Source organism: Triplophysa rosa, linkage group LG24 (assembly GCF_024868665.1).
Source record: "Triplophysa rosa linkage group LG24, Trosa_1v2, whole genome shotgun sequence".
In the NCBI taxonomy this organism is placed as follows: domain Eukaryota; kingdom Metazoa; phylum Chordata; class Actinopteri; order Cypriniformes; family Nemacheilidae; genus Triplophysa; species Triplophysa rosa.
Genome location: NC_079913.1, coordinates 4,201,431 through 4,220,509, shown reverse-complemented (window position 1 = coordinate 4,220,509; position 19,079 = coordinate 4,201,431). Strand labels below are relative to the sequence as shown.

Here is a 19,079-nt window from a genome sequence, read left to right as displayed (position 1 = left end):
AAGTAACTGTAATTAAATTACAGAAAAAAATAACAGTAATCCCTTACTTTACGTTTTCAATGGGAAAGTAATTAAATTACAGTAACTAATTACTTAGTAACTAGTTACACCCAACACTGCATGTGACATGCATAAGATGGGTCATGTAACAGAGAGGGAGAGAGAGAGAGCCTATGTCTCTATGATGTGATTGTTTTGAGGCCGTTACATATTTAATGTCAGATCATGAATAAAGTCTCTCGTTTGATAAAAACTTCTGCTTTCTCTGTTTACTGACTCTTGTACACAATAAAGAACTCAAAGTTGTAATGAATTCAAATAAATCTAATAAACTCAAATTCAGCTCATAATAAGATACTGTTGTGTGTCTTTCATAAGATTATATTAGAGAGCTGAAGAGAGTTTAATATCTGTGAACATCAGCTCATAAACAAACCTCAGCATGAATAAATGACAATTATCCTGAAGAAATCAAGAAAACATTTGAACACATGAGATGTGAAATGTTCCTTTTATAGATTTCATGTCAATCTTTTGGTTGATTATTGAGACAACCCCCCAAAAACTATTGAATGTTTCAGTGTTGTTTGTGTCTTCATGTGTAGACACAGTGAGAAATACTGTTTAAAATTTCATCACTTTATAAGTATAAATATATAAGTATTCAATCAACTGTTTAAACCCTTTAAAGTTACAATATACTGTATATATATATATATATGCATGTATATGTATATGTATGTGTGTGTATATATATATATATATATATATATATATGTATGTATGTATGTGTGTGTATATATATATGTATGTATGTATGTATGTATGTGTGTGTATATATATATATATATAAGTATTTGTCAAAGACAAATGTCCAAAAAAAAAGGTGGACATTGCTTCAGAACCTCCAGTGGCTCAGTGGTAAGAGCGTCAGCTGCTTGTCTGGAGAATCCTGGTTCAAGTCTCATCAAGGACAAACAACAGAAATAAATTCATTTATAAGTTATTGAAACATAATAAACCTCCAAAAAAAGCAGTTTACGTTTACATGTGGAAGCTCCAGTGGCTCAGTGGTAAGAGCGTCAGCTGCTTGTCTGGAGAATCCTGGTTCAAGCCTCATGTTTGCTTTAGTGTCTTGAGGTTGTGAGTGTGAATGATGACAAGGCATGACCGAAAACACACTGAGATGTGGAAGTGCCAGTGGCTCAGTGGTATGAGCTCATCCTCCTGGTGTGGAGGATCCCGGTTCAAATCCCGGTCTGGACACTGAGGTGTGATGGTGAAGGATCAGAGAGAGCGCGAGACAAGGCTGGACAATCGAAAGAGAGAGACAAGGCTGGACTGAGTGGTCAGAGAGTGGGGGGGAAACATCCGGGCTGCCCCCCCCCCGGACCTCGGAGACAATAACTAGCAGCAATTCTACTGAAGAAAACGACAATGTTGACTTAGTATTTAAACAAACATTTGGCCCACTGAGATTAAGTTATTTCCTTTCTCAGCGGTTAGTGTTTTTCCTCTGTCCTCCTTCTTCATCCATCACAGCTCCACTTCACTTCAACCGCCACTCACCTTCCTCCATCAGCTTCAGGTCTTCTTCAGTCTCTCTCAGCTGGGCTTGAACCAGCAACCATCTGTCTGTGAATCTCATTGCTCAACCTACTGAGCCACCGAGTCCGAGACCATTGAACTGCGGGGAGCCGCTGACTGAATTGCTCCACTCCGCTCAATTGACTGAAGGTGGTGTCTTACTGACATGAGCATCTTCATTAATGTTGGTTTAGATTTCCACCGCGGAGCTTCAACAGATATCACAACAATCTGCAGACAGACTGATCTGAGATGTGGAGATGATGTCAATTCACACAACACTCACACAAACATCAGGTGCATCCATTTATTCTGCATACACACTTCATATTTACAGTTTGTTCTCAAACAGTGAGCTCAGAGAAATATTTGGCCAAACTTCAGTCCTGCTCCTGACAAATAAATGAAGTCAGTTGTTAATGTTTATGAAGGTTTGGTCAGTGAGAGACGCCCATAATCACATGACCAACAGGAACATGACATCACATCACTTTAACAGGTTAAAGAGAAAAGCTCGGCAGATACAGGAAGACAAAAACTGCTGTGATATTGGCCCAAAATCTGTCAAACCTCAAATTAAAGACTTCTTTAACGTTTCATTTGGAAGTGAAGCCTTACGACACAAACAGATGAGAAGATTTACAGAATCACAATCTACTCAAACTGACCGGCTGCCTTTCTGCTTTTCTTTTCAATAGTGAAATGTATAAAGCTTGTCATTTGGCATAACAATCAAGTACAAAATCATGTACATAAATAAGATTTTTTGCTAGTAAATAAAAAATCTACAGTTTGATAAACGTTCTTACCCATAAATCTCGATGTACATATCAAGCAGTTGATAAATATTCTGGCCAAAGTTACTGTCTATCAATATAAACCAGCAATAATCTATTGGTCCAAAATCCAGCCAATCACGTGCATGTGTAATGTGATCAAACAGTCAATATTTACCAGTTTGTGTTGTTGTGATATTCACAATGTTTGTCGGTTTCTGATGACTACTGGTGTGTTATGTTCTTCTCCACTGGATGTTTTTCTTTCTAAACCAGCACACGTGTGAACAGAGATATGTCTGAAGATGACGAGTCTGTGGACATTCAGTACAGAGAGCAGAACATCATGGCACTAAACTACTGCTGCGTGTCATCTGCACAACATTCTTCTCCTGTATCAAGCGTGTTCATCCACGTCAGAGCCGGTTCCGTTATCAGACGGGTCCAGGAGTTCTTGACGCCGCCGCATTATGGCCGCAAACTGAGCGCGCTCCACCGCGTCCTGCAAAAGGTCAAAGGTGACAGATGTGAGTGGGGGGGCGGAGTCAGTGGTTGCTGCCCTCATCGAAGGACTCCACACCAGAATCACTCGCTGCTGTGCCCACTGCCAGCTTCTCCTGACGTCGCCTCATGACCTCCTGCAGCTCCGACCCCGAGCTCCTCTACAGAGAGAGAGAGAGAGAGATGTGATGAGGGTCCGAGAGTATCACTAGTGTTCTCATGTACTCATTACAATACTCTTATACCGTTCAAGCTTGTTTCCTCACAAATACAGCTGAACTGAAAGTGATGAGGTTATATGTTAAGATGAGTGACATCTGTGTTCATGTTTGTCATCTGTGATGGGATGTGAATCATAGACAGTACAGTTAAGCAGTAGATGATAACCAAACCAAAATGACAAATGTTACATTTATAACACAGAGGTCTTTCTTCGGAACTCATGAACATCTGTCAAATCCTTCAGAGTTAACAGACTGCCAATCATTTGAACTAATTTAATATCAGCTTTATGGATCAATGGTGCCATCTGCTGACTCTTTAACAAAACTACACGCATATTACAACACGGAGCCCTTGATGTTTACAAAGCAAAGAGACATTGTGAAGATAAAGTAGTTACATTAAACAACATTGAAAAGTAATGAGCAGTAAAGACAAAAAGTAATGATGAAAAGAACAATACCTCAAAATAACCGCTGCGTGATAGAGAGAGAGAGAGAGAGAGAGAGCAGAATGAATGAATGAATGAAAATCTAAAGAGAGATTGAGATCAACATAAAGGTTTTTATTCTGCTGGTCATCTGAACAGCAGCATCACTACACAACTCTGATGACAACAGTTACTGAATTCTGTAGCTGTCTGCAGATTTTGGGCAGTTAGACTTGACAGATTTCATAGATACTCCCGTAGTTTACACAGTTTAAGGATTTTGAGCTGGTTTTAGGAATGATTACAGAGGTGCTGTGTGCGTTTGATGCTCAGTGTTAAGATTTTACTCCAGCTAGAATGCTCTTTGCTTTGTATGGGGATGTTGGGGGACTCTGAGGTTTGTGAGGGGCGTTCTGCATCTATTCTCATACTTAGTTCAGACAAATCTCTGTCAGTCAGATTAAATATATCACTTATTTCACAACAAAAAAATAAAAATAACTTCAACTGACAGCTGAAGGAGCATTAAACCATCACACATTTCTATTCAGATCAGCTGTTATTTACATCTGTCAAAAACCCGACCAACAGAAAGCAGACGCTTCACTACTAAACTACCTAAAATACCTTTCAAGAGACGCTGATTTAATGTTCAGGTGGTGAAGAGAGTCAGAAGTAAACCTGCAGATATCAAACAAACACCAGACAACAGCAGAGGCACTCGCCACCAGACATCAGAGTGACGTGAACCCATGTGACACGAGGGTTTACAAGAACAATGAAGAACTGACCTCAAGAGCAGCTTTCTGAATGGTGATCTGACTGTAAACTCGAGCGCCGTCATCAGGACACACCGTCTTCAGCTCGTCTTTATTCAGAGAGAAGAGTTGAGCTCCGGTCAGAACACCTAGACTGTTGATGGTCCTGGAGAAATCAAACACACAGACGCTGTCAATCTCTGCAGTCATGATGATGATGTCATGTTCACGGCGGGGAGGGGGGGTTTGGACTCACACAGCACTGAAGCCCTTGAGCTGAAGCCAGGCCGTCACCTCCTCAGGCGTAGAGTCATAGGAGATGTTTACAGACAGAACACTGGTGGAGCGAGCGGGAGTCTGAAACTTCTTCTGAGCGCTGCGACCCAACGTCAGTCTGTGCATCAGCTCGTCCTGAACCTCTTCCATGTTTGACTTACGGCCTGAGAGAGAGACACACACAGACAGACAGACAGTCAGAGACAGACAGACAGACAGACAGACAGCATTCATATATGTGTGTGCGTACGGTTAGCAGGTGGCGGTCTCTCTCTCTGACTGTCTCTCATGGTGACGCTTTCGCTCTCACCGCTGTTGTTCTGATCAATGATGTCAGCAGGTGAAGGGTCCTGACGTTCAGAAGCCACTGGGGCAGATGTGGGAGGCAGAGGGGGAGTGGGGATCTTTCCCAGGGCAGGAGGAGGGGGTGGTGTCGGGGTGGGGAGGACGGGTGTGACCGCTGGTTTGGGCACATAGTCTGATCTCTGTTTCTGTTGAAGATCACAACAACATGACATCACATGACAGCTGGATTTCATCAAGACACTTTACCACTCACTACTCCAGACTGTTCTCTAACCTTCATCTTCATCATCATCATCATCATTCACACTAGGGCTGTGCAATATAAAAATAAAAGCCATATGGGATAGCATGCTAAATAATGTGATTTTCGGCTATGCAATATTTCTTTTTTAAAATCAATTTAAATCGTTTTTAAAAATATTGAAAAAATATATATAACCAATAGGACTGCACAATATTAACAAAAAATGTGATATACAATAATTTGCTAATTAATGCGATGTGTGATAGAATAATGGTTCAAGTTTGTAAAATATATATTTAAAAAATGAAAATTATATAACCAACATACATATTTTACATTATTTCAGATTATTGATCATCTTTCACACATCACACACAGTCTCTCTGCTATCTGCTATCAACCTAAAACTTATAGACCACTTCACAAGATGTAAGACGTTAGAAATGTTCTGTTTGTTGCATTTTGCTCAACCATTGTGTAGTGTTAAAAAACTGAAACAGGACGTTCTTTTGGACCAGCTTTGGATCAGCGTTGTTTATGTCATCCAAAGTGGTCTATACGAAACTTTTTGATTTTTTTAAATAATTCAGTTATTGCAAAATATTGCAATATGCATATTGCGATGTACACATTTGCGATATTATATCGATTCACACACATGAAACATACATGATCAAAATTACACGAGTGAAAATAACTGTATTCTATAAATATTTGAGACAGCACACTTTCATTCACATCAATCAATTTACCTCATTTAACTCGCCCAGTAATTGCTTGAGAGAGAAATCAAGAGTAAAATGAAATTTACAATGAATAAATCTAAATAAATTAATAAATGCACACACACACACACACACACACACACACACACACGCACAGGCTTTGGTTGACTATCCCCGTGGGGACAGTCCATAGGCGTAATGTTTTTACACTGTACAAACTGTATATTCTATCCCCTATCCCTAACCCTATCCCTAAACCTAAAGATCATAGAACACTTTTTGCATTTTTAGATTTGTAAAAAATATTGTTCTGTACAATTTATTAGCTGTTTTACCCCTGGGGACCTCAATTTTGGTCCCCACGGTGACACGAGTCCCCATGTGTTGGTGTGTATTCAGGTTTAGGTCCCCACCGGGATATACAAACATGAACGCACACACACGCACACACACACGCACACACACACACGTTTACCTTAAACAACTCAAATTCCTTCTTTGGCATCATTAGCTTTAAGATGAACAAACAGAATAAATGATGTGACAAACACAGATGAGATGAAGAACAGGTGACATGAGTGATGGAGAGGTCAGATCACCTGTATGGTGTGACTGTAGATGGGCTCCCCGCGGCCCGTTGTCTCCACCGCTCTGCTCATGTCCAGAATGTTGTTTGGCACGTATCCTGTAGCGCCCGCACCGTTCCTCACCTTCCACCACTGCTTCCTGTCATCCAGCACCTGACGACCAATCACATCATTCATTGCATCACTGTCAATCGATCACGTGATATCACATTTACATCCAGCACCTGACAGTCAATCAATCACATGACTCATGACATTTACCTCCAGCACTTCATCTTTCATCACAGACAGTTCTGTGCTGTTTCTGGCCACAAAGTCATATTTGGATTTGGCAAAGTTTCTTGTTTGCATTCGGCCATGATCATCGAAGTTCCTGAAGAGAAGACAAAATGATGTCAGAATGAAATGATCAGGACTGTCAAGGGATTTTGTTCAAACATTACATGTCAAATAAATGATGACAATGAATCGCTAGAGCCTTCAACACACACATTTACTGCTTAAACACACACATGTTTTCTTGACGTTCTAAATCTAGTGATGATGTAGTATGAGGTCAGATCGATGCTGTTATTGAGCGCTGCAGCTGTGGAGGACCGTCTCAAACATCACAAGAGAAACAGAACCCTGAAGAAGCTGAAGGACTGATCATCTAGAGCAGATTAAACAGAGTAGACGTGATCTGAATCAAGAGAAAACACCCAGAACCCCACAGATCAGAACATGAGAATCAAATGAGAAGATGAGACGGTTCTCCAGAGCCCTGGGCTCATCTGCACCCGATCGGGTGTACCTATCCACTTGACGGCTGACCGCCTGCTTAAAAGCCTCCACGGCTCTGTCTGGCTCCAGCAGCTGCAAACGCTTGTATGAAGTGTTTCTGATGTCATACCCATCTGCGCTGGAGAAATCCGGAAGCGCTGACTGCTGTCACAACACAACACAAGATCCGTTTAGAATGTCACGAGTGATTGTGTTTGTTTGTTTGTGTGTGTAGAGGTTCAGCTCACAGTGAGGGCCGCTGGTCTCTGAACTTCCGTCTGAATCAACGCCTCAGCCAGCTGAGCCACTTCCTGTTCACGAGACACCAACACGGGCGGCTCCCAGCCGTCTCTGAAACGCAGCGTGTGATGAGGGAAGGGATAATCCTTGGGCCACTCTAACCTGACACACACAAAGGCAGACAGACTGTTCAGAGTTTTTCTCTCTCTCGCTTCATGCGTCTGATCATCTCATCTCTCCAGCACCTGCACTTGGTCCATCCGTCTCCCAGCGTGACCCACAGGTGTCTCTCATCCTCTGAACCTGAGGAGTGTAAAAAGTCTATGGCTTCTTTGGTGAGCAGAGGGACAATCACACTTTTAGCCAGATCAACACCTCCGGACGTCTGAATCACCTGACACAAACAAACAACACGATCTAACCAGTGACAAATCACATTTCAAAACCCTGAGACAAAACTACACGTCTGATCATCATCACGTGTACCAGTCTGAGAGGATTGAAGAGAAAGTGAAGCAGATCCACAGCGCTGGGATTCTGAATGAGCTGCTTTAACTTTCCCTGCAACAAACAAACAAGTTCATCTTATTTTCAAAGATCTTCTCCAGACACACGACATTACACAAACACAATGTGTTTCCTCACCAGCAGGTTAAAGGCGTGTTTGAACTTCTGCAAACAGTCGACAAACTCATCCTGAGACGGAGGTTTAGATCTCAGAGTCAACACTCCCTCTGTACAAAACACACACATCAGTGACATCATCGACACACTTCCAGTGACATCATCAGTACACACACACACTCACACTCACACACACTCACACACACACACACAGGCTTTGGTTGACTATCCCCGTGGGGACAGTCCATAGGCGTAATGTTTTTATACTGTACAAACTGTATATTCTATCGCCTATCCCTAACCCTATCCCTAAACCTAAAGATCATAGAACACTTTTTGCATTTTTAGATTTTAAAAAAATATCGTTCTGTACAATTTATAAGCTTTTTTTGCCCATGAGGACCTCAATTTTGGTCCCCAAGGTGACACGAGTCCCCATGTGTTGGTGTGTATTCAGGTTTAGGTCCCCACCGGGATATACAAACATGAACACACACTCTCACACACACACACACACACACACTCTCACTCACTCACGCACGCACACGTGCACACACACGTGCACATGTGGTCTGACCTCCAGGTGTTTTCTTTTTACTCTTCTTGGATTTCTTGCGTTTGCCGAGTTCATTAAAGGCCTCTGCAGCTTTCTGCAGTTTATTGACAAAGTGTTCGATGTCATCCAGAATGTGATTGAGGATTTGCTGTAACACAAACAGATATGTTGTATCAGTAGTGAACAATAACGGGCTTGTCTCATTGGCTGACAGACAGGACGTAAACACAGAACGCATGTAATTGTGTGAACACACACCACATCTCTGTCGATTCGCGCTGGGCTCATCTCTGGAGGTCCGTCCATCTCTGTGTAAAGTTTCTGTTTATCATCTGAAGACACACACACACAGAGATCAGTGCTGGAGTTCATCACAGTGTCAGACTGAAGTGGCCATGACATCACTCACAGGTTTGCTGATCATTGGTCCATGCAGACCAGTTGGCCACTCGACTCTTGCTGTCCGGTTGAGTGACAGCCGCTGGAGGCTCTGGGGCGGGGCCTCCCGGGGGCGGAGGGATGGTGCCGTCGCTCTTCAGGATCATTCTGACACAAAACAGAGATGCGGATGCTGCGTTACCATGGCAACAGCATCATCATGTACCCAGCGGCTCAGTGACAGTGTTACCTGAGAGCCTCGGGTCTTTTCTTCACTTTTCCGCCCTTGTGATCGGTGACAGCACTCTCGATGTCTGCGTGGATTAAATTGGCCTGATGGAGGGAAAACACATGAACACTCACGTACTGTAAATGAATGATGTGATGACAGTATACGCTGTGTTGTGAGACGTCTGAAGCACCTTGATGTCATCACACTGGAAGAGGTGCAGGTCCGGTTTGCCCTGACCGGATTCTTTACACACCAGCGCCAGGATGGAGTCATAGTTACAAGAGTTTGTGACAGCCTGACAGTGTTGAACTATACTGAGAGGAAAGTTCTCCAGCTCGTTCTGAAATAAAACAAAACACAAAACCACAAATAACTAGAAGACCCTGCACACATTCACACTGAAGAAATCACATGACCTCACAGTGTGTGTCTGATTTGATTCTGTTTTACCTTGGTGTCTGAATCGATGAGACTGACAGATTTCTCATCCACCTGTAGGATAATGTCTTGAGTCCACACCTTCCCTTTAGCGTCTAACAAACGCAGTTTTCTGATCCCGTCCTCGATGGTCAACATGGCCTCTTTACGATCCATCACAAACGTGGTGAGATGCTGAATGAGAGACGGATGAGGATTACAAGATCGTCTCAAACACATGTCACTCTGAGAAGCAGTTCGTCTCACCTCTACATGGTAGCGAGATGTTTCCGTCAGACCGTTTATACTGGTTTTGGTGTAGTTTTTCCTTTGCTCTGAGGAAACATCACATCACCAGCCATCAGATGTAAGACAACACACACATCACGCACACATCACTCTCATGACATCATTCATCACGCAGGAATCCAGACCAAATCTGCAGAACTTTTCATTGTGTTTAATACAGAACACTGGAATGTGTAAGGAAGAAACACACAGCAAACATACACACGCACACTTGTGTGTCCATTAGGTTCTACCTTTCTTTTTGTGTTTGGCAGATGTGTGCAGGAAATATACTCCATCTGTTCCTGAGAGTGATGTGTGGAAGAGAGCAATAATCATGATGTACACTGACACACACACACCTATCTCACATTTATCCTAAACTCAACAGAATGAAACTGAAATTAATTCTCTAATTATACTTGTTTAATAAATCACTCTTATCAGTGTGACACAAATATGTATTAAAGGGCTAGTTCACCCCAAAAAATCCTGTCATCATTTACTCACCGTCATGTACTTTCATACCTATATAAATTACTTTGTTCTGTTAAACACAAAGAAAGATATTTGGAAGAATATTAGCAATTTTCAGTTTTGGAACATCATCCACTACCATAGGAGAAATTAGTCTCAAACAGTAGTCAAAGGTCCCCCAGAACAGTTTGTCTTTCTAAATTTTTCAAAATATTTCATTATGTGTTCATCAGAATTCTACTTTGGTAGTCAATGATGTCTCAAAACTGAAAGCTGCTAACATTCTTCGAAATATCTTTCTTTGTGTTTAACAGAAAGAATTTTATACAGGTTTGAAACAATCTGAGGGTGAGTAAATGATGGTAGAATTTTAATGTTTGGTTAACACTGTTTGTTGTGTTTAAATATGACAACACTGTGTTATAGTACAGCTGTGTTTGCGTGTGTGTTGTCATGGTGTATTGAGGTTCTGGTCGAGGTGTGTGTGTGATAACAGCATTGTGTTTGATGAAAAAAAAAACTTAGCTTTGCGTACTGTAGTAGGCTATATGAGACCAGTTTTACTGCACATATGCTTTTTGTTGTCCTATGTTGTTCCAGTTGCTTCCATTGTTTACCTCATTTGTAAGTCGCTTTGGATAAAAGCGTCTGCTGAATGACTAAATGTAAATGTAACGTGATGAAGATAATGCGCAGTGTAGAGATAACACACATCAGAGCAGTGCTGTGAGAAAGGACCAGAGTGAAACACTCACCATACAAAGCTTTAGCACTCGTTCTCTTGACAGGAACATGTGGTGACACTGACCTGTGTCCACTAACACACAACACACAGACTGTTAATACACACTTTCTCAAGCACTGTCAGTATATTCATAATCACTGTGAAGAGCTCTCTGTGCGTGTGTGTGTGTGCGTGTGTTCATGTGCGTGTGTGTGTGTGTGTGCGTGTGTGTGTTTGTGAGGTAGACACTTGATCTGTGATATTGTGTTAAGTCACACTAATTGTGAGACAAATGAATAATGAATGTGTTTGACTAAAGGTTGAATCGCAGCCGGAGCATGAACATACACATGCATGCACACACACACACGCACACACACACACACACACAGAAATGTGTACAGAAATGTGTGTTGTGTTGTCAGAATGTCTTACTTCATCGGTGACGGGCCGTCGTTCATGTCTGGAGTGTAGATGTACACACAGCTGTAACACAACAAAAACACAATAAAACATGTGAACATACTCTCATCTGAGGTCAGCCATGTGAGGAGAAATGAGGAGCAGAACATCCAATAATAGTCCAGGTCTCCACAGTAACCATCCCTCTGTGCTTCTAAATGTGTGTGACATTAAAGGGAATTAACTAAATCACGGCTAATTATACACCACAGCCAGGAATCATGGGTAACAACGAGCTGTCAATCAAACATTATTGTGTGTGTGTGTGTGTGTGTGTGTCTGATCACATTCATAACATCAAACAAAACACAACACAAAATAAAATAAACAACTGCATTGTGTATACAGCAGATATAAACTCTGATACACTTACATCTGCACTCCTGCTACTGTATGAATCACATTATCTACACAAAAACACACAAATACAGTCAACAATCACCTCATACACAAGTATACACATACACAACTACACACTGATACAGTCACCAATCACCTGATACCTGTCTTAATCCTGAACAGAACTACACACTCATAAACAAGTATACACACACACGCACGCGCACACACACAGATGTTGTGTAGTTGTAATACCTGTTGTTACAGCAGCAGTATGAATGTGACGCACATGTCAGAATTTCTCTCTCTCTCCCTCTTTCTCGCTCTCTCTCTCTCTCTCTCTCGCTGGCTGTGGAATCTTTAAGAGGATTTAAACACACACACACAGATTTACAAACTCACACAGGTCTGTGATTATCCAATGCAAAGAATGCTGGGATGGCAGAAAACTTTCCACCATGACAAAGACTTGAATTGAATGATCTAAAAAGAATGTGAATGAGTAACAGTGTGAGTGTGTGTGTGTGTGCGTGTGTGTGTGTGCGCGTGTGTGTGTGTGTGTGTGTGTGTGTGTGTGTGTGTGTGTGTGAGTGTGTGTTTGTGCGTGTGTGTGCGCGTGTTGTGTGCTGTGTGTGTGTGTGGTGTGTGTGTGTGTGTGTGTGTGTGTGTGTGTGTGTGTGTGTGTGTGTGTGCGTGCGCTGCAGGTTAATATTAAACCAGTGTTAAGTTGAACTAATATCTCCTCATACTGACTAACAGTAAATGTGTGACTTTATACAGGTGTTTAGAATTATACAACTATACAAATTTAAAATATTATATAATGTTTAGAATTAAACAATATTAAACATCATGATGTTGTGTTGTGTGTCTTCAGCCACACAGAATGCTATGTGTCCTGCTGATTATCCTATTAAACAGATTATTAAGAGCTTTATTCTCTCTCTCTCTCTCTCTCTCTCTCTCACGCACGCACGCACGCACGCACGCACGCACGCACACAGGTGAAAGGTGAATGACCTCTGAAAACCCTTTAAACACTCTAGACAGCAAGTGCTTCAAATGCTCATGTCGTCTGCTCAGTGGAAACTTTCTTCTGTTCAGAGTTCAATTACAATCTGCTCATGAGACCACACGTCTATATGAACAATACATACTGTACACTCTCAGATCTGTCTGACTCTCTGGATGTGCAGTGGTAACACTGATCGTATCTTCATGTCAGAACACTCAGTCATCATGATGCACAAACAAGTATTCATTTAAAGGAGAAATAAAATCATTTTTATCAAAGACGTATTGTTATTATAACATGACAAACAGCAGGGAGGTCACGTGAGAGTGTCAATGTCCCGCTCTATATGTCATATATGAAATTATATTATGAATAAATCTGTAGTCATCACATGTGAGCGGGTGTGAATGGAAGAAGACGCTCTCTGCCAGCAGATGGTGTAGTTAAGACATCTACCAAACAAACCCTGAGCTCAAACACCACGCTAATCTACTTCCTGTTTCCCCTCCATCCTCTCACAGTCTAAACACACCACAACTACTGACCATCTATATAGTCAATTATTATCAAAACAAAGACATGAAAGAACACACTTGACATATTTACTAACTAACTACAAATAAAATGTTTCTTATTTTCTGAAGTCTTTTCCTCCGAAAACTACAGTTGACAGTGCGAGACCCCGACCACATGAGACGTTACCATGGTAACCAGCAAACTTTCTGGACAGTTCAGGAATCCTTTACAGTGATTATAAAAGAGGGACAGAGAGAGAGGATTGTGGGTAGAGTTAAAGGTTTTTCAGAAATCCAGTGACACGTATCTGACTATGATGTTGTCATCACAAAGATTCAGAAGAGCTCGTGTTAATGTTTATTAGCACATGTCAGAATAACGTACCGGTGTACAAATATCTTTAGGGCTGCTCACTTTCACATCACGAGCTGGCACGACAGACGCCAGGTTTGACCTGAGAAATCCCTTAAACAACAGACTGATTTTTGATGGTGACAGCTTCTTTATAAAGTGTTAAAGTCATTAATGATGTTCTGCTATTGAACTGAATCCACCCAAGCAGATATTCATTCAGTTCTCTCTCTCTTTGTATTCTACAGAAGAAAACGTCATACAGGTCTGAAGTGGCGTGAGGGCGAGTACATGATGACAAAGTTTTCATTCTTCTGTAAGTGAATCATTCCTTTAATCTGAGTTTCCACTTGAACCGGCAGAGACCTCACCATAACAAACACAGAACATTCTGCTGAGCTCTGCCCGGCGGTTAGCCCCGCCCACTTTGAAATCTTATTGGTCCAACCGTTCTTATAATTATACATTAAAACATCTTCCACAGAGTATTTTAGCTGTCAGTGTGAACACGAGCAGAACAGACTTCAACAGAGCAAACACAACACACACAACACAACACACCTCACCCTGACCACACCAGCTGCAGCTAAAGCTCTTTTTAATGAAAAGCCTCACACACACACACACACACACACACACACACACACACACACACACACACACAATAAAAAAGGTTCTGTAAATGACAAGAATTTAACAAAGAACATCCACCTCTACAGGAGTTTCTGTAATTGTGGTGTTCGATGGAGAATCTGTAATTATGGCCAAATATTAGGGATGTAACAATATCAAAATCTCACTGTATGATATTTATTGCAATATTTAAGATGACAAATGATGACTTGGAAATGTGCCATCAGCATCCTCTTTTCTTTAACCTCTTATCATAACTGTTGCTTAGAGATGAGAGTTATAGATGGGTCAAATGACCTAAAAATCCCTTTTATAAAATAAAATAATTGCATCAGACAGATCAGACTTCCCAAAGGTAACATCTATTATTTTTTCTAACTTTGTTTATGTTAGGCCCGGAAGACCTATCGTTTCATACAGTCATCTGACCACGATAATATTGAGACAATTTTGCTATTGCGATAACACGATATCAATAATATTGATACATCTCAACAAAATATAAAGCCATTCATCTGAATTTATCAAGAGAGATTTTGAGGAACACACACACACACGAACAAACACACGCGCACACAGATGTCTGATGAGAGCGAAATAAGAGCAGGTGGAAGGAGAACCATTTTGACCTGTGTGACTTTCAGGAACCTGATCTGACCACACCCACAGCCTGAGGTCAGACCTCAAAAACATTATATAACACACTCAACCCCATGACAACAATCACAATCAGACATGTGCGTCAGACACTGCATCTACACTGTAGACAAACACACTGTCTGTGTCATTATAAACACACACACACCATCAGTGTGATCTGATATCGGACTCATTCATTTCTCATTTCACTGTACAATCTCCATCATGTGTGTTTCACTTCACTTGATATGATTTTATGATCGTACAGCAGAAGACAGACACAACATCAAGCACATTACATTAAATAAATGCTTCAACCTCAGTGTGACATTCATTTGAACACGCTGTCAAGGTAAACCCGGACGCTTCACTCTGATTGGCTGATGCATACAGGAAGTAAAAGGAGCAGAAGTTATTGTGCTCAAGAGCAGCTGTGCTATGAATAGAAAACAATAAACGACATTATGACTTTGTAGATAAGACGAGGGAAACACGCTGAATGAAAGAACATTTAAGCAGACGTGCTCTCCGTGCTCTCTGTGAATGATCTCAACACATCCGTGAAGATATTCTCTTCAGTGTGATAAGAAAATCCAACTAATCACTTGACACAGCTTCCTTCAAAACACAGCAGATATCCCCAAGAGACAACCCTGCCACTCTCAAGTGATTACCCAGAGATCTTAGCAGCACACATGAACGTGTCAAACGCTCCGGTGACTCCTGAAAAATCACTGTGACTGTTGATATTCTCTCGCTTTACACTGACAGATCCAGTGTGCATCATCAAAACACAACAAACACATGTGCTCACAGCAGAACAACAACACAACACGACCACGACTGAGAACATGCAGAAATCCTGGAGGAGAACAGCTGTGGGCCTAGAGACAAAACAAAGATTTCACATGAATTCTCGGCTCCCAAATGAGAAATTCTCAGACGCAGATGTGCCCTTGTGTTTTTAACCTCTGTACTCAGACGCTACTGACCCGAGATCAGACACAGAAAGTGTTTACTGACAGAAAGATGTTTGTGCTATAAATGATCAAATGTCCACAGAGCTAATATAGTCTGTGTGTGAAAGCATTAAACTCCTGACAGATGAAATAATATCAATAAAAGACGTAAATGAAATGAATGGAAACATGAAGTGATTATGTAACACACAGCTCCACATTTAACCTGACAGCACTGGGACCTGTAAAGTTCATAACACTCATTACTGAAAACACACACTTGAGACGTCCCTATTAAAGCTGTTAACCATTAACTCACCTAACCTTACACAGAACACAGCAGTGATACTCAGCATTCAACATGAGTAAGAGATCAGACACTTACATAAAACATAAATCACCTTCAATAATCTTTCATCTAAATATACACACAGAGGTGATGTTAATGTGTATACTGATACAGTCTGATGATCTCAGCTGTGATGTTAATGTATTAACTGATACAGTCTGATCTCAGCTGAGATGTTAATGTATTTGCTGATACAGTCTGATCTCAGCTGTGATGTTAATGTATTTGCTGATACAGTCTGATCTCAGCTGAGATGTTAATGTATTTGCTGATACAGTCTGATCTCAGCTGTGATGTTAATGTATTTGCTGATACAGTCTGACCTCAACTGTGATGTTAATGTATATCCTGATACTGTCTGATCTTAGCACTGACGTTAATGTATATACTGATACAGTCTGATCTCAGCTGTGATGTTAATGTATATACTGATACAGTCTGATCTCAGCTGTGATGTTAATGTGTATACTGACACAGTCTGATCATAGCACTGATGTTAATGTATATACTGACACAGTCTGATCTCAGCTGGGATGTTAATGTATATACTGATACAGTCTGATCGCCAACCTAATCTTAACAGAGAACTGAGAAGCTTCAAACGAGAGCGTGCTGGTACCTGCGCGTGACGCCCTATGCCATGGCAACCAGTGAGATATTTAACGCGCGCTGCAGTTAAAACAGCCAACAGCACACAAACATGACAAACATGTCCAACCCTTACACCAAAATAAACACGATAACAAACACATAAACATGACTGACGTGTTGTTTGTTTTCACGGGGACCGGCAGCACGCGGACTGAAAAATAACCTGACTGACAGAAGCGTACACACTGTGCGTGCATGTGTGTGTGTGTGTGTGTGTGTGTGGACACGCTCACCTGCTTCGCGTTTCTTCGTGTTACCGCATGACAGAAACGCAGATATTCCAGTGACTGTCAGTGAGTTTCTCCGTTTAATCCGTAAATCAACTGCAGCTCGTGTGAGTTTATCTCCGCCTCAACGACACTCGCGCGCAAACCCGCCAGCGCCTCCACGCGCGCATACGCGTCATCGCACCTTGAGCGCGCGGCGCAGGTGAACGTGCAGTTGAAATGAGCCACAGCTGCGCAGCGCGACAAGAACCTCGTTTTAATCGTTATATATCACTGCTGTTAAATTGTTAATATTTAATAATCAATCGTCATTGCAAGCGTACGGCCAGATTACAGTTATTTTTATTTTGACTCGCCAGACAAGTAAATTAACCATCAGTCACTAAAGTTGAAACACACACTTGAGATCGGAGGCATGTGTTTGTCTTTCACTACACCAACTAGTAATATGAAACCATTTTCATCCGGTTATTTCCATTCGAAACCCACAGGCTGCTCCTGCTGAAAGTTATGTATTATTTGGTTAGTTCAAACAGAGCAGAACAAAAGATTTATTTGACTCTGGTTGTAACCCGCGAGTCCTCCTTTAACCTCATTACATTTAAATTAAATGACATTGCTCTTTAAATCAACGTATACAAAATACTCTTAGCTAAAAATCCTGGTAAACATATAACAATTAGTCATTCCCGCATATGAAAAAAATATTAATGTTAAATTAATTTAGGGTATTTGTTAACGTTATACTATATTATTGTTTGACATAAGGTTTCCGTGTAGGGTATTTTTTAATTCTGTCACTTTGTCCCTAGACATGCCATACTTTCATGAGCTCTTCTGCCTTATTTATAATTATTACTTGAGTGGCTGGATGGAAGAAAATAGCGCGATTTAAGACCAAATTGAGTCTGTGTGGGTATAATGACGTTCAAATGAATTATTCTCTTGTATGTCACATAAACAAAAAAGCTAGCAGAGGATGGTTTCGATCCATCGACCTCTGGGTTATGGGCCCAGCACGCTTCCGCTGCGCCACTCTGCTGACGATGACAATTGGTGAATTAAACTATATCTAAACGTAACACAAATGAATGACGACATGAAATCAATCGTGGTACGTTTACAGCACTCGCATTATATTGACAATATCTTATTATCAGGTTCTATTTGTATTACATGTTTATATTTGCAGATTTATATATATTTTTTACATGTTTTTTTCACCGATTTCTCTCTCCATCTGGGTCTCAGTAGCGCCATCTATCTATCATCTATCAGTACATGCCAGGTACCACAGCAGTGCGTTACTGTACTAGGGTGACCACCACCCAACAAACCAAATGTGGGACAGGCAATCTATTTGTGTGGGACAATGTGGGACAACATTGAAAATGCGTAAAACTGTGATATAATAACAAAAATGAAAACATTTTAATATGATTTTTTAGCTTATACTTTTTTTATTTAGTTCATTCCAACTACAACATAATTAAGGCATAGATAAAATGTTATATAACATAAAACAATTTTATTGGCGCTTCCAATTTAAGGTTCACTGTCTCTTTAAATTTTGAGCACAGAGATCAGACGCGGAGTTGTACTCTTTGAAGATCTTCTCAAAAAGAGAAAACTAGAGGAATAAAGGACAAATAATGAAAAGAGTTTATCTTTTAAAATGTATTATTGTTAAATAATGAATTTCATGATTTGCAAATGAGTTTTATTTTAATATGCTAACCACAACATACAGTATAACGTTAGGCTAAACACAGTTTGACATCGGAGGACCGCCACCCCATCTACTGACAGACAGCCTCTTGATGACTGA

At 41.0% G+C, this 19,079-nt stretch overlaps 1 protein-coding gene and 1 non-coding gene across 8 annotated transcripts; both read right to left on the bottom strand.

Annotated features, from left to right (window-relative positions):
- Positions 1 to 1,880: 1,880 nt before the first annotated feature.
- Positions 1,881 to 17,412, bottom strand: eps8a (epidermal growth factor receptor pathway substrate 8a). 7 transcript variants are annotated; one of them, XM_057323790.1, is made up of 25 exons: positions 17,258 to 17,412; positions 12,167 to 12,269; positions 11,546 to 11,596; positions 11,142 to 11,203; positions 9,889 to 9,956; positions 9,655 to 9,816; positions 9,395 to 9,544; positions 9,223 to 9,305; positions 9,004 to 9,140; positions 8,853 to 8,926; positions 8,616 to 8,742; positions 8,060 to 8,148; positions 7,901 to 7,975; positions 7,660 to 7,808; positions 7,423 to 7,576; positions 7,206 to 7,339; positions 6,674 to 6,785; positions 6,425 to 6,565; positions 6,301 to 6,336; positions 5,853 to 5,876; positions 4,801 to 5,041; positions 4,531 to 4,714; positions 4,308 to 4,440; positions 2,944 to 3,025; positions 1,881 to 2,865 (listed from the first exon to the last, which is right to left on the bottom strand). In XM_057323790.1, exons 3-25 carry the CDS (start codon positions 11,569 to 11,571, stop codon positions 2,798 to 2,800), a joined length of 2,511 nt encoding a protein of 836 aa, XP_057179773.1. In that variant the 5' UTR covers positions 11,572 to 11,596; positions 12,167 to 12,269; positions 17,258 to 17,412; the 3' UTR covers positions 1,881 to 2,797. The 7 variants fall into 7 exon arrangements, with proteins under 7 accessions (XP_057179773.1, XP_057179777.1, XP_057179774.1 ...); XM_057323794.1 differs by having other exon boundaries at positions 7,305 to 7,339; XM_057323791.1 differs by having other exon boundaries at positions 7,206 to 7,336.
- An 809-nt stretch (positions 17,413 to 18,221) lies between these two features.
- trnam-cau (transfer RNA methionine (anticodon CAU)) lies at positions 18,222 to 18,293 on the bottom strand. Its single transcript has one exon. It is a non-coding gene; the product is annotated as a tRNA-Met (tRNA).
- Between the last annotated feature and the right edge of the window lie 786 nt (positions 18,294 to 19,079).